Source organism: Leguminivora glycinivorella, chromosome Z (genome assembly GCF_023078275.1).
Source record: "Leguminivora glycinivorella isolate SPB_JAAS2020 chromosome Z, LegGlyc_1.1, whole genome shotgun sequence".
Lineage (NCBI taxonomy): Eukaryota > Metazoa > Arthropoda > Insecta > Lepidoptera > Tortricidae > Leguminivora > Leguminivora glycinivorella.
Window position 1 is genome coordinate 43,930,082 of NC_062998.1, and position 16,407 is coordinate 43,946,488.

The 16,407-nt window shown below is 37.7% G+C and overlaps 1 protein-coding gene and 1 non-coding gene across 6 annotated transcripts in view; one reads left to right on the top strand and one right to left on the bottom strand.

Moving 5' to 3' along the window:
• Positions 1-10,217, top strand: part of LOC125240791 (gamma-aminobutyric acid receptor subunit beta) — a 35,051-nt gene extending 24,834 nt beyond the window's left edge. For 3 of the 5 annotated variants that reach the window (XM_048148870.1, XM_048148871.1, XM_048148874.1), the window contains 7 exons: positions 1,214-1,440; positions 1,555-1,637; positions 3,185-3,322; positions 3,675-3,959; positions 4,254-4,441; positions 4,526-4,660; positions 4,932-10,217. In XM_048148870.1, coding sequence (XP_048004827.1) covers positions 1,214-1,440; positions 1,555-1,637; positions 3,185-3,322; positions 3,675-3,959; positions 4,254-4,441; positions 4,526-4,660; positions 4,932-5,096 — 1,221 coding nt within the window. In that variant the 3' untranslated portion in view covers positions 5,097-10,217. The remainder of the gene's footprint in view (positions 1-1,213; positions 1,441-1,554; positions 1,638-3,184; positions 3,323-3,674; positions 3,960-4,253; positions 4,442-4,525; positions 4,661-4,931) is intronic. The other 2 variants (XM_048148872.1, XM_048148873.1) reach the window with 1 other exon arrangement.
• A 3,506-nt stretch (positions 10,218-13,723) lies between these two features.
• On the bottom strand, positions 13,724-13,797 carry Trnas-aga. Its single transcript has one exon. It is a non-coding gene; the product is annotated as a tRNA-Ser (tRNA).
• Between the last annotated feature and the right edge of the window lie 2,610 nt (positions 13,798-16,407).

Here is a 16,407-nt window from a genome sequence, read left to right on the forward strand (position 1 = left end):
TAACAGTTTTCTATTATTATGTTCTTGTTTGTAATGTCCGAATATTTAACATTTCATGCTCTATGGATTTGCGACGACTGTGCAATTCTTGTCGTGACTCATTTTGTAGTTTGTTGTGTTTGTACGTCTATGTGTATCTACTGAACATTACCAGTATTCGTACCTTTTTGGTCTTCAGTAAATTGGAACACCGACTGCATCTCGCTCGTATACTTCATAGCCAACAGAAGGAAATTCTTATGAAGTAGGCATTATCACGTAGCTAGCTAATACATGCCCGCTTGCGCTGCACGGCACGCGGACGCGCGGAGCGAAGTCGGCTTTCCAATGAGTCAAGCTGAATGAGCCCGATAGGCGTGATTGGGTGAAAGACCCCGAAGTGGAAACCAAATCAAGGTTGGGAAGGTCACAATGAGACGTGACCCATGGCCCAGGGAGGGAGGTTGCCTGATAAAAGTCGCGTTTCAGCGATTGGTGCTCATTAACGAACGTTGAAAATGTTTTACCTTGTCAAAGTTAATCGTGGCAAGTTGTATTCGTGCCGGCTTGTTAGCTTCTGAGAGAGGTCTGCCTATATCGAGCCGTGGGTGCCCGCCTGCGCTGCCACCCACTCAACTCGTCCTTCCTCCACGTAGCGCACTCACCTACCTGTTCATTCTTAGACTTCACACCATTAATGTCTATAGGCTTCATGTCACTAATACACTCTGTGCACACCTTTATTTTATGTTAAAGCTTTTCGCTAAATTTTGTCTTTTCAATGTAGTACTGTATCTTAATACCAAAACTCAATAGAAACTGACGCTATCTGGAACTTAAGAACCAAGTTCCGGACTTGTTGTTACTTACTTTGTTCTTAGTTTACCAAACACGACTCTCGCAGTGTGTACTGATCACTGTAAGATGAAGTTGTTTTCAAAACAAGCATGCCAGTGTTAGATGTTGATGTAATAATAGAATTATGGTATTCGTTTAAAAGCAAAACTCATTTAAAAGTAATTTGACTTGACATAGCTCCTACCATTTATAGTAAAAAAATCGGTAGTAGATAAAATAAAGCAAAAGAAGTGGGAACTATGTAATTAAAGTTAGATAAAAATCCATATTATAATTTGTTCATTTGGTGCATCCCGTAATCTCATGTTTCCATTCGTTGCGTATTTATTAAGAATATAATACTTGATCCTGATATTTTGTTTTGTGCTTTCAACAGGACTTCACGTTGGATTTTTACTTCAGACAGTTTTGGACAGATCCACGTCTGGCATATAAAAAACGACCTGGAGTGGAGACGTTATCGGTGGGATCCGAGTTCATAAAAAACATATGGGTGCCAGACACATTCTTTGTAAATGAAAAGCAGTCATATTTCCACATAGCAACCACTAGCAACGAATTCATACGTATTCATCATTCAGGCTCTATTACTAGAAGTATCAGGTAACATTAGCATCAAATACCCACGTTTATTAATTAATACACATGAAGCGCTACACATGATACCCTACAAATGGTATTATAAAACTTTCATGACATATTCTATAAAATTTTCAGATTAACTATCACAGCATCATGTCCTATGCATCTACAATATTTTCCTATGGACAGACAACTGTGTCATATAGAAATTGAGAGTTGTAAGTATCTTGACATTTTTAAAACATAATTTTATGAAGTCACTGAGTGTGCCCAAAAGTGTGCCTTAAATTTTGCAAAAAATGTTTTTTGAAATGTGTATTATTTATGTACTTACTAGTGTTATATAACTTATCATTATATCAGTGTATAAATAAAAGCACGCTTTTAAATGAGTGTTTGAATTCTTTGTCTGTCATTAACGGTTCACGTTGATAATATAAACGGGGACGTTATATTTACAAACAAAGAAAGTAAAAGGGCGAGGCCTACCGTATTAATTCACCGATGATAGAAAAATACTTAATTACCTTATAAACTGTGTTTAATTGTGCTCACCAACAGCAATCCATTAATTTGAGCCTGCCACAATGCAAATGTATCACTAGGCTTACCGATATTGTGTCGTGATCACTTTCTTGTATCACAGATGCTACACAGGGTACCCTGTGAGCACAAGCGTTACCTTCAACACGTGCCGTGATTTCCCTCGTGTTCTCATATACGTTGGAACGTCTCCTTCTCGCATACAGCACCCGCAGAAGGCAGACTCGTAATAGTAAGCCTTTGTTCTCACGAGCATAATGCGAAAAAATGATACTGAGACATCGACGCTGAGATAGCTGCGGGCCTAAGGAGGCGGGGATGGTGGCGCCCGAAGTCTGCATGCGCGGGCCTTAGACGAGCGCCGGCCGGGAGCGCTCTCGCGGCGCCCACGAGCCCGGCACACCGCGTGCGCTCATCGCCCTGCACTCGCACCCCGCACCTCTCACTCACTGACTGATCTCACCTACACGCATGATTTTTTCTTTAAAGCTTATTCTTAATTTCATACTTTTGCGTCTGCTTCTTTTCTTGTTGTTGATACCTACTTAGATATCATAATATATTACATAACGTTTTGATTTTATTCGAGTCCCTTTTCATCAGTTTCGTAGAACTAGTAGAATGTACCTATATTTTTCTATCATCCACCTCGAGCTGACCCGAGAATTTTAAAATTTCGTATGGTATCTCGGGTCTGCTCGTTTGCGTCTTGCCATTTACGGCCGTGAGTCTCATCTCCGACATCGTTGCGGCCTCGCGGGTGAGGGAACCGCAATGCTGCCGCAGCGTAAGTGATAGCGTTTTGTGTGTTTGACATGTCTCCGGAGTCGGATACACTATGAGAGACATACGATACCATTGGAAAGACGGACATTCTAGCGTCGGAATGAGCAACGAGGTACAACTGCCCCAGTTCCGAGTGCTCGGGCACCGACAGCGCGCAACAGTAGTGACGCTGACTACAGGTAACATCACACACCCGCTATCCCGTGCACTATTTGTTCATCGCTCCGCCACCGCCCCGTCTCCCTCAGCCCGTGTGCAGACGATCGATACCGCGACACAAGCACACACGCTAACATGACACGACTACCGCACGACGAGACCGCGACTATCCGAGCTCGTGACTCCCCCGCTCTCACCCCGACCGTATGACGGCTCGAGCTCAAAACCCATTGCGATGGGCCTGGGGTTATTTCATGTATGTGTCCGCTGCGCACAGTCGGCTACACCATGCGGGACATCCGATACAAATGGAACGAGGGCCCCAACTCGGTGGGCGTGTCGAGTGAAGTGTCGCTGCCGCAGTTCAAGGTCCTCGGACATCGCCAGCGAGCCATGGAGATCTCCCTCACCACAGGTATTGCGGGGGAATGAACCCATAAATAGCAAGTGAAAAGACCACTACCTTTAACACTGGACAAAAACAGTCACGATTCTTTTCACGTCCTGCTTTTTGTATCATTGCACAAAAAACACGATAGAGTGGTGTGATTATACTAGTATTAATGTAATTAACACTCGTATACCGTCTATATGATTTTCATATGAAATCTAGTAAAACATACAAATCTATTAAAAAAAATTCATTAAAATAAGACGATTTTATTGAAATTATATTTGTGATCCTTCTTATATATATTAATAATTTAAATAATGGTTATTTGACACCTACAGTATTACTTTAATGTGTGTTTGAATACTTTGTACAGGAAATTATTCTCGGTTGGCATGCGAGATACAATTTGTACGGTCCATGGGATACTACCTAATCCAGATATACATTCCGTCGGGTTTGATCGTGATCATCTCGTGGGTGTCGTTCTGGCTGAACCGCAACGCCACGCCGGCGCGCGTGTCGCTCGGCGTCACCACCGTGCTCACCATGACCACGCTCATGTCCTCCACCAATGCGGCGCTGCCTAAGATCTCCTACGTCAAATCCATCGACGTTTACCTCGGCACCTGTTTCGTCATGGTTTTCGCCAGTTTACTAGGTATAGTGTGATTAGCTCTCTTTATTTATCAAAATACCTACAATACAGACGTCTTTGATTTGTAGTGCTAACTTTTCTGAGGTTAAATTCAAGCCAATGCGAGTTTATATGTAAATGAGCAATAAATGTAAGTATAGGGCATATGCAACGCATTAATCAAGCAAGGCGAATTCTATCATATACCTACATAATGCAATTTATGTAACAGTGTAATAAATTTATGAGTGCATTAATGTTTGTGTGATCAAGCAATGCAATGCACATTTAGACTGAAGCACTTCTCTTTCTTTTCAGAATACGCTACAGTAGGATATATGGCAAAGAGAATACAAATGAGAAAACAAAGATTCGTAGCCATACAGAAAATAGCGTCCGAAAAGAAACTGCCTGTTGATTGCCCTCCAGTTGGTGATCCACACACTCTCTCTAAAATGGGGACGCTAGGGAGGTGTCCTCCGGGAAGAGCTTCGGTAAGCTGTTCGGTAATATGACTTACTCATTAGTACTTCGTATACATTATAAGCCAATCTTTATTCTTTGAGTTAACCACAAATGTTACTTTCCAGGAAGTAAGATTCAAAGTACACGATCCGAAAGCACATTCAAAAGGCGGAACGTTAGAAAATACTATAAACGGGGGCAGGAGCGGAGCCGAAGAGGAGAACCCGGGGCCTCCGCCGCATATACTCCACCCCGGGAAGGTAATAAATATCATTATTATATAATTTCCAATACATAAGTCATATTTTGGTAACACACATTTTAGAATAAGGCAATGCATAAACTGCGCGAAAATACATATCCGTAGGTATATTTATCTGTCAATTTGTGCTTGTTTTATAGGATAAGCCACGCGAATAACATTGGTTTATCGCTATGTAAAGACACACCTACTCTTGCGAATCTACCATGCAACCGAAGTGTGTGCTGTATTTATTAGGCATGAAGTTAAAAAGGATGTCTCGTTTCCAGGATATAAGCAAACTGCTGGGCATGACGCCTTCGGACATCGACAAGTACTCGCGCATCGTGTTCCCCGTGTGCTTCGTCTGCTTCAACCTCATGTACTGGATCATCTATCTGCACGTCTCCGACGTCGTGGCTGACGATTTGGTTCTTCTGGAAGAGGATAAATAGAGGGGACGATATCGTTTATCCACTTATTTTTCCACTTTAATCGCATACAATAATAATTTGAAACGAACCGCACTTATTTTCGAAATAAGTTTGATGAAAAATAGAACTAGATGTATTTATTAACCGTACGACTTAGACACAAAATTAGCTTACGACTTGTCGTAGACCTCGTCGATGACATAACTTATTCCAAAAAAGAATTTGTAGATATAACAGCACTATCTAGTACCTATAATTAATTAAAAATAATGATATTAAAATGTACATAATGTGTCGAGGATATATAAAATATGGACGTCTAAAACTAAGATAATAAATCTCTTTTCTTGGAGTCTGAAGTAGTAACTAAACGACTGAACATTTTAGATAACATGGACAAGACGTGTTTTAGTTTCCGTAGTGTGAATGTCGCATCCTCGGGTGTCGCATTGCCGCGAGAAGACGCGCAGGCGTCGGCGCGGGCTATGCCGGGCTACCAGTTCGATTGTGAGACAGTTTCCTGGTGGTCAGACTCTGTACATACTAGCTTGCCGTATGAGTAGGTGTTTATTATAAGGCTTTAGAAATAAATATCTTTACTAAAAAAAACCAGTAACTCAATCATGGACGTTCTTGGAACACAATGTTGGTTCCACATTTTCCAATTTTCTTATTAAGATTTTGACACAGTGCAATTTTTCGAAGTAATTGGAAAAGTTCCTAAACTAATATTGAGTAGCAAATGGTTGTATGAATTAAAACTAAATCGTGAAATTAAAGTTTCAAATTATTATTATTTTTGTGGTAAAATGAGTGGTGTACAATATAATGTATGAATAAATCTGATGCTCAAATTTCTCCGCTTGAACATATTAATTACTTAGTTGTAGTAGTTTTGTAGGTAAAAAACTTAGTTGTTTGTTTATTCTTTGCTATTTTCTACATTGTTGTGATAATAATATTAGATGTTTTCAGTTGGAATGTAGTGCAAACCTATCCGATTTTATCTATTAAATATATTTTATTTCATTTTAATACGAATTTGTAGCTACGTGTTGTAATTTATACCTATGATAAATATTTCAAATCAGCAATAGTTTAAGCTTCTCATTGAAAATGCAAGTCGTTTTTGACATTGGAACTAAATAACAATTACAAACCGACAATAGCTACACAAACTATCGGATGATTAGTAAAAGCGTAAATAATGATAAAGTGTATTGTCACCTAATATTTATAATTGTTTAAAACATACGAGTACCATGTCAAAAGTCGACTGCACTTGCCAACGACTAACGCCGTTAGATGAAGATACAGGTAATTTGTAATTTGCTTGCAGTAAATAAGTTCATACATAATTACTTTAATCATTATAGTTTGGCTCCATCAGTGGTGTGCATGCGCGAAGTTAGTAACGTTACTGTAGACCCTTCTGACTACTCCAGCATGCGTACTCAACCTACCTCTACGCCTTTCACTTTTTTCAAACATGATATGTTATCCTTTGAATATTAGGCGAAACATTTATTCCGTTGAAGGAATTGTTGAAATTATAATACGAATGAATAAGATTAATATAATAGTTATTACACGTTAATTTTTATATTGACATTGAAATATTTTATAGTCTAAAGCCGTGAGATAATTGTTTTTGAAGAAAAGAGTTTTGCACTAAGGGATGTTAATTGAGTATGAGTGTGTTGTTGCCCATGTAATTTGTCAATAAGTTGTTAGTCTGAAACAGAAGAGTAAATATAACCACTTACGTCACCAAATACTTGGTTACGAAATAGACATATACTTGTCAATACCAATCATTCCATAACATTACGTGACATTCTGTGTAGCAGTGTATTATTTACCAACTATTTATTCGCTTCCTAGCATGCCAAGTCTACGTGCGCTTAGTTATGTTCCTCAATGTTGTAGGTTATTTTGATTAAACAGCAAGGCATTAGTTTTAAACATGTTTTGGATTCATCGAATTGTTCCCATTGTTGCATTTTTTTTCTTGTCAGAGGTATTTTTACTTACCGATGTTTCAATTTTTATTTATTAATTATCTCCATAGAATAGGCGCACAGTAGTCTATGCAATGCTTTCCCCGATTAGTTGAAATCAGTGTAAGTAATATTTAGCTTGTACCTCTCGCTAAAAGTAAACTATCGTTGCTGGAAGCATTAGGTTGAGCATTAGAAGTGTTGGTGGCGGGGAAGCCGAGTCGTGATCGCGGCGGTCACGGCGCGCCGTGTCTCAGCCGCAGCGCGCCGCGCGCCGCGCGCGACGCTGCACGGCCGGCTTCCCTCCAACAACATCTGCCGGTACCCTCGAATATCTGACAAGCAGGGCTCCTGTCATCAGCTACGAATTTGCGAGATCGTGTTACACTTAACGGGTTCCATTACAAGAAGTATTATTTTATATTATATAGCTGTTTAACTTTAACAACTGCATAAATTCATATCTATACACCATATAATATGTAGCAAGTAACTGCCGTGTGATCGAAAAGTAGGTAACATTTTGAGTACAATTGTTTTTCGATTTTACACATGAAGAATATGAAACGTTTACGGAACCCTTTAAAATAATCTCCGCGAGAAAGTGTATAATTTGAAAATGCTAATGTCACTTGATTGTTTGATGTTTACGTTGTTGTGGCGACGGCTCTCAGCGACCCGCTCGCCGTGGGGTGCCGATCGCCGAGCGCACGCATACGTGGAGACCTTTCATTTAATTGTGCGCTTCAAAGTTAGCTAGTGCCCGATATATATAACAAAACCAGAAAATTGTAGAAACAAGAAGTAGCATTGTACATTTTAGTCGTCTACTAATTATAAATATATTGTACTAAATAGGTACGTTTTAGATTAACTTTACTTATATTACATGAAGTATATCAAAGGCACTCTGATAATAACGGCACCTCTTAAACTGTATACTCACTTTTTATTTAAATGCAAACCGTTACTACATTCTAAATAACAATACTTACAGATAATTGATAGATTAAGATTTAGGTTCGCTGGTAGACGTTTGAAAGTAGGTACTATGGCGTAGCCTCTGCTTCGTCTCTCCGAAACGAAATTCTAAAATATTTGTCTAGTGATTAGATATAAGTACGAGACAAATAGTTGTAAGGAAATGTATCGTAGATATTATTATATACATAAAAACTTATATTATATACAAGAGTCACATCCACGTTAATACGCCACAGATAAGGTAAAATAATGTAAATCGATGGTAGCCGTCCGTCGCCGTAGTCGGGGCGGAGGTTCCGGCCGCTGCGCGCTGGTAGCCGCTTGACTAGGCGCAGTGTGCAGCCTCACACGACACGATGCAGAGTACAAGGGCATTCTCCCGACAACTAGACACCTTTACTCTAGTTATTGTACCTATACTCTATCCAAGTTCTAAAACAATAATCTACCAAGGAATACTTGCCTAAACGTAACACATACCTATTGTGCAATATGCTAGTCAGTCAGTCGGATAGTAATAAGTAGGTAAACCAATGGATGATATTTTAGCATTATCACGACGTCGTATGTAGGTACCTTATATAATATGAATTGCTCAGAAAATAAATAGGAACACTTTGCCTCATGTATTTACTAAATGAAGTGTATAATATAACTCCGTGTATAAAACTAAAACATAGATAACCTAAGCTCATTGAAAAGTATATTTTGATGTTAATAACAAGATTTTTTGAGATTGTTCATTTAACTATGTATTTGGAAAAATATATTTACTGCATAGAATTCACTTAGGATATCCTGCGTTCATTTGGGGAGTGACTGCTTAAATGATATTTGTTATTTAACTAATATGTTATACTTATAAGTTTCGTCTTATATCCTTTTTTTAATAAGTAAATGAACGCTAGGTAATTTAATTAATTAACGTGTACAGTTTGCCGGTCTGCCCGAGAGGATAGTTTATGTGCTCAATACGTGACGCTAGTCAAGTCAATTTTTTAGGCTATTGAACGAATAAACTATTGGTGTACACGATAAAAAAGGGGCGACAATAACAAAGTTAGCACTCCTCAAGTACCAGAAGTACAAATGTTCGTGCTAGAGTCAGCCGCCTAACCGTGCCGAGCACTTCCGAGCCACCGCGTGGCGCGCCAAGTCTGAAGGGCCGGCGAGCATGGTTGGGTGCCGGACTGTATGAGTCTAATTCAACGTTTCCTTCACAAGCTGATTTATTAAGTACGCTTCAAAAGATATATCAATATTTTCTAAAGGGTATTATTAAAAGTTAAGCGATTACTTGATATATTTAAGTAATTTTATATCAGTTTTGATGGAAAATTCAATAGACGAAATAGTAAAAACAATGAATAGTAACAATGGTTCTAGAAAATAGTAGAAATCGGAATGAATGCTCTCGGATGAACTTTGAAGTTTTTTTGTATAAGTAATTATTTTGTGTGACTAAAAATAAAACTCCGATATTGATGGGATTGATTGTACTCGTGGAATAAATGGGATTATGTAGGTAAGCTGACAGTAATGTTGCCTTTAGCGTAGGTATCCGAATACTATCAACACAAGGCTAAGATACCGAATGAGGAACATTCGCAACATGCGTGGGCGTATTTCATTGCCATTACCTACATAGCATATTATTATAATAATAAAATACCTAAATTTGTTTACGCTTCTTAACATACTTATTAATCAATTTCAATCATCCGTATTGTACCAACTTCCCATTGCTGTTATTTTCTAGCCCATTTGCAGCTTGTAGATGACACATCTACTAAACAAATAGGTTTAATATTATACGAACCAATGATTTGATCCTGCAAGTAATAAAGCAATAAATAATTCCGGCACCGCTAGGCCACATGTACGGTCACGGTCTTTGATCGGTGATCCACGATTAGCTCATTTTATACTGGACATGTCATAGCTTAAGTATGAAATAACAAATTTATTGTGGCCTCTAAATGGTTGAACAATTAAAGTCCTTGAGTGTTCTTATACTGCGACACAATGACCATTGTGATTAATTAGAAATAACCTAGCAGTCTATTTCTAGATTCAGATGGTCTAGGGGTGCAGGTGTATTAAGGGCGACTGAAATGATAGAAATAATTAGTCTCCATTGCAACATAAATTCTAAGTAGATTTCGTGTCTTATAAAAACATACAAAATAGTATGTTATTTAAGTTTCGTAAGAACACAATGACGACAATTTCGTGTAGGGTAGATACGTAAGTATAAATTTAGCAATCGTCTTTTAAAATACGTTCGACGGATCTCACAACTATACCTAATACTTTGTACCAAATCACTAACAATGCTTTCACCTTAAACCTTAGAATAAAATACCCTCTGCACAATTTTGTATAATAATAATTTATAATTTGGTTGCAATTAAGAAACCTCTGCTCTCACTTATAAAGTAACCTATTTCATTAAAATGCGTACATAATGTTAAAGTTATATTACACATTCGGTATTCAGCACGATTTTAATATGTGACACTTTTCGGTAAGTGAGGCGTCTCGCCACAGTCGCTCTTCTCCATTTCATCACAAACTGTCAATACATTTGTGAAACTTAAACAATCTGAATACCACTAAACTCGTATAATAAAAATAACGTCATCACAAATTAACCTAGAACTTTGTTATTAGAACATAACGGCTCACATACATATAATAGCAAGAATTTACCAGAAAGTTACAATGTCTCATTGACGCATTAACACCAAGCAACAAAGTAGAAGTTAAAAGAAATATATATACAATACGTATGTATATTATAGTGGTAAAATATGACTGTAGATTGAGATGTAGTGTTTAATTACAACGATGATGTAATAAAGATATAAATTCTAAATCAATAATGAAACGATAGAATGAAGACAATGTGCTTTCCGTAAACATAAGAAATAATGTTGATAAACAATGGTGACGTGCATACGTGCATTCAGGCTAAGATACCACCGACTGGGTCCCGGTCGCCGGGGATTTATACGTATAGTACTCAGGCTCTAAGCTGCTTTTCCGGTTGCAGCCATTTTGCAGAATCATATGGGTACAGACTATAGATTAAATGGACCAGTTGTGCCTACAAATATTACCTGGAGGGTTTTATATATCTAGCCTATGTACACTATTATTCTGCAAAATTTTCAGCTGTAACAAAGTCTCTCGTTTAAGGAATCATTGCGCCTAGGCGCTCCAGAACATCACAATAGCCCGTGAACGACTAATCCATGTGTACGCTTTATAAACGTGTCGAGTAGGTCACTAAGTTGTTTTGTAATCTACACTTCTCCCATTGGTTTCCAATCGGCTAGATGTTGACTACACGAAATGGGAATGTAAACTTATCAAAATAAAGAAAGTCGTGAAATCAGTTTTGTATTTAAAATATTTATTATTACCGACACCATAGTATTTATGTATACTTATGAACGATAAATATTATGTAAAATAATAAAGAAAAATAAATCATTTTTCAAACACGTGTTTTGATTTTGCTACATAGTAATTCGGGTGGGTGCTGCCTCTGCGTAGGAATGACCCGCTCTCCTTATTACTTACTCGAACATTCAATTAAACACTAGTATGTATACAATACAGGCAGACTGGATGGAAAAGGCACAAAAAAGAAATAATTGGAGGCAGTTGGAGGAGGCCTTTACCCGAACAGGGGCCATGTCTTAACTAATTCATATGTATTTTGTAAGATTGTTTGTGTTATGTCATGGAAATAAAGACTACATTATGTTATGTTTGTGTACAATACGAGGGTGACCAGAAAAAATGACAAAAGGATTTGAGACTAGGTATGTCAATACTGTGAGTAAATGGTACTCTCCAATAATGGCGCCACAAGCCTTCGAGAATTGTCATATTCTCGGAAATTTTGATCGTTGCCACCGTCGCCTAAAGAAACGTACCGGTCAAAATCATAACCCTCCTTTTGCGTTGCCGTAGTCGGGTAAGAAGAAAAACAAATCATAATAACTGTGTATACGTAGGTATGATCAAAGGACACTACTGACGAAAGTTACGAATGTAGAATGAAAAATTACAAATGCAGCAAACCAAGACTCGGTATAATTATGTAAGTACTATAAGTAGGAGCTTGATTTCGTGATATTTTGGGTAGTTTTAGAACACTTACAATGATAAAAAGGTACCGTAATTAGGTTATCTAAAGAATCGGTGAACTTTAAATTAGTCCGTTTTCACATTATCCGATCCGATATTGGATGTCGGAAGGATTTCAATGGAAAAAAATCCAAGATGGCGCCTGTAATGTATGGGATATCAGTCCGACATCCGATATCGAATCGGATAATGTGAAAACGCACTTAAGGTGACGTCAAGCGACATCTACCAAACCAAGTTTAATATGGATGAGCACGTAGTTGTCTGCTCATTTTCAATACAATTGGAGTACAGTACTGTTCAATAGATGTCGCTTTATGCCATCCGAAAACATGGAGAAGGTATGTAACTATAGATATCCGAGTTTTTGGTAGGTGGGCTTCCGTATCCCAATTGGTGAGAAAGCTATGGAATGAACTGTCTGCAGTATTTCCGGACCGATACGACCTTGAATTGAAACCTGAAAAGGGCGTACGTCCATATTAAAGGCTGACAACGCACCTCCAACACCTCTGCTGTATCGGGTGTCTATGAGCGACAGTGATCGCTTACCATCATGCGACCTGTCTGCTCGTTTGCCTCCCTCCGATCGCATAAAAAAGGACCTATGCAAGGATTCTTGAAAGCAGGTGAAACCCTGCCGATATCTTTAAAAGACATTTTCCCTATACCTAATGTAAAATTTCTAATAGCACTCGTAGACTTATTGAAAAATGTTCTACAAATACAGCCCGCCCAAGATTGAGCAAGTAGGTTTGGGCGTTGATTTATGTAGTAAGTAAGTATTACATCTTTCAACACATTTCGAAACTAAAGACGGATTTAGTTTGTGTTGCGACACGCTACTGTAATGTATTCCGTAGAATGCTAATGTTTTGCCACCAACGTTAAACATTTGATTGAGGCAACTTGAAATATTTATAGAGTGTTATATAAAACATGATACTTTTCTGCACATAATGCGGGAATATTATACTACCTATCAGCACAGTTAGCACGATTGTTATTTTCCTCGCATAGCGTTGGTACCTATTGTAAAATGTGTTATGATATACGCACTTTGAAATGTACAAATTGTGTCGGTTAAAAATAGTTGCTTCGTTCGTTTTTTACCAAATATGTTATGCGCTACGCCATATGCTCAATTTGTATCTCGCTCTCTGGGTGTACTAATGTACTAAAATATTATAAGGGCCACTTGCACCAACGAAAATGAAGGGTCAACCCACCATTTTATATGGAATTTAACAGATGACAGCCCCCACTAACCCTGAGTTAAGTGGTTGGTGTAAGTGGGCCTAAATGGGCTTACTCTTGGCCATAGACTAGCCAAAGGCAAAGACGTGGCCTACGATGGAGTGAGCTCGCCCAGAAGATGCCTGTTCACTCTTGATTTGAAGGTTGCCGGGTTATATGAGCTCGGAAATATAGCCGTCGGCAACAATTCTTATCTAGTGTTGACACTAAGTTTTTTATATTAAAGGAAAAATGGAAATAATATTACGCTTCCGGCGGGACTCGAACCCGCATCAGCCGCAGTCTAGGCGGTCGCTCTTAACCAATTGAGCTACGGAAGTCTGTAACAGAACAAGCGTCTATAACGGGTAAATGGACTCGTTATTACATATAAAACTTACGGCAAATCATCTTTTCTTTGACTAATTTTTTCGGTGCATATTTTCTTCGGGATTTCATTGAATATTTTAATAAATAATATCTGTGATGGTTAATCACATGTTTAGTCACGTCTTCACTCATAAAATTCACTATTATTTGATGCAAAACAGGTTGGTAAAACATATTTATCAACAAACTACGAAATACTGACACTGACAGTTGTCAACTGAGTAGCGTTCCAATATTATATCTTGATTTCAATTATAGGTCATAAAAATTGATAATGATAAGTAGTGTATATATTTTCTGGACGTGTTTATTGTAGCATTTAGAAACAAAAATGATATTTTATTATGTATTTGATTTACAAAACTGGTTAAAAACCTTAGATAAAGTAATATTTGCATATTTATATTTACCACAATATAAAATGTTTCATTAAGTATTAGGAATCAACAAAAGATATCTCCATCTCACTCTAAAACACGTGCAGTCATGCAGGTGTTACTATTGAGAAGCAAAAACTACGTGCTGAGCTGTCTTGGACAATAATGCCTAAGGCGTACGGCTTAGTAAACAAAACAGTTATGATCTTTTTCTTATGCGCGTAATTTAGTGGCTATCCATTGTTCTATGTCTCTAGTCTCCAGTATGTCTCATGTATCCATTATGTCTCTGTTATGTATCTGTCGCAGTAAGATAAATAAAGCCGTTATATAGTTATAACCCTAGAGATATAATTATACGTCGTAACATAGTTAAACGAAAGCGATTAATTGCTATCTTACTAGGAATATAACTATAATACGTTACTAGTTTAGTCATATAGTTATATGACTGGATTCAGTTTAGTGAAATGATTGTAGGCAGGACTGCGGCGGTGCAGCGGAGGTATAGTTATAACCCTAGGGATATAATTATATGCCGTAACATAGCTAAACAAAAGCGATTCATAACCATCTTACTAGGAATATAATTATAATACGTTACTAGTTTAGTTATATAATTATATCACTGGATTAAACTTAGTCTAGGGATATAATTATAATACATCTCTAGTTAAGTAATATAGTTATATATATTACTGGATTAAGATCAGTAGTATAATTGTAGTAGTGTAGTGCGGGGGTGCTGTGGAGACGGTTAATATCATGTTTATCTTGTCAGATTAAATTAAAACTGCCATCGCACAAATCCAAATGCAGATACAATTTAAAAAATGAATAAATCGGATATTTTAAAAAGAACCGGGAGCACCGGTTCCTAACCGGTTCCAACGGTTCCACCATAAAATTACCGGGATTTCCCAGGAAATCAAGAACCGGGAAATACCGGGAGTATGCCCTAACTGTTACGTTTTAACGAATATAGCTTGGATTCGTTTGTTTAGTAACCAAACCTTGTGTACTATGTCCGATACAAAATAAACTTTGTTCTAACGTCAGTGACGGTGTTGTTATTCCAAATCGTCCCGCTATACGTATTATAAAATACTGATTTAAACTTTCACGATTTTTACAAATATTTAAAATTGCAAACGGGACTTTAATACATAGTAATACGCGATTAAGTCCCGTTTGCAATTTTAAATACCGTATTATAATTATATTCCTAGTAAGATGGTTATGAATCGCTTTTGTTTAGCTATGTTACGGCATATAATTATATCCCTAGGGTTATAATTATACCTCCGCCGCACCGCCGCACCGCCGCACTCCTGCCTACAATCATTTCACTAAACTGAATCCAGTCATATAACTATATGACTAAACTAGTAACGTATTATAGTTATATTCCTAGTAAGATAGCAATTAATCGCTTTCGTTTAACTATGTTACGACGTATAATTATATTCCTAGGGTTATAACTATATAACGGCTTTATCTATCTTACTGCGACATATCCATTATGCCTCTGTTATGTATCCATTATGTCTCTGTTATGTATCCATTACGTCTCTGTTAAGTCTCTGATAGAGAATCTATAAAAGGGTCCAAGCGAGCCGACGCGCGTCATTCTTAAAATATCTAGAAGACTAACAGTGTCCCTGGCTTTCGTGTGTTACTGGTGAGTGAAGTTGTTCTGCTATTATTTCTCTGTTTGTTTTTACTTGGAAATTATTCTAAGTGATTGTAAACTTTGAAATTGTGTCTCTGTTTGATTGTGCGGGGACAATATCGTCGTACAGTTGAACTTAGACCTGTAGTGGAATTGCTTTACTGTCAGTTGTGGGGTTATTTTAGTGTTCTATTTATAGTGTAGTGTTACATTTAAATTAATGTGTATAGTGAAGTTTTCTGTGCTTTGTTTCATGAGTGCCGTCAAGCAATACAAAGACTGGGTCGATTTATGGCTGGTGCTTGGAGATAAGTCTGTGTTTGGTTTTGTAGGGAGTAATTCTTGCAAAACTAAGCTTAGATTATAGCACATAAAGGAAACTTCACTCGTTTGTTTATTTGGTCAGTAAAATTGAACTTAGTAATTTTCTAAGGGGTTATTTTGTGAAAGTTATAAGCCAGATCATTGTTTGTGACAGACTGTTGTCCGGCTAAGCGCTTTATACCTTGCGG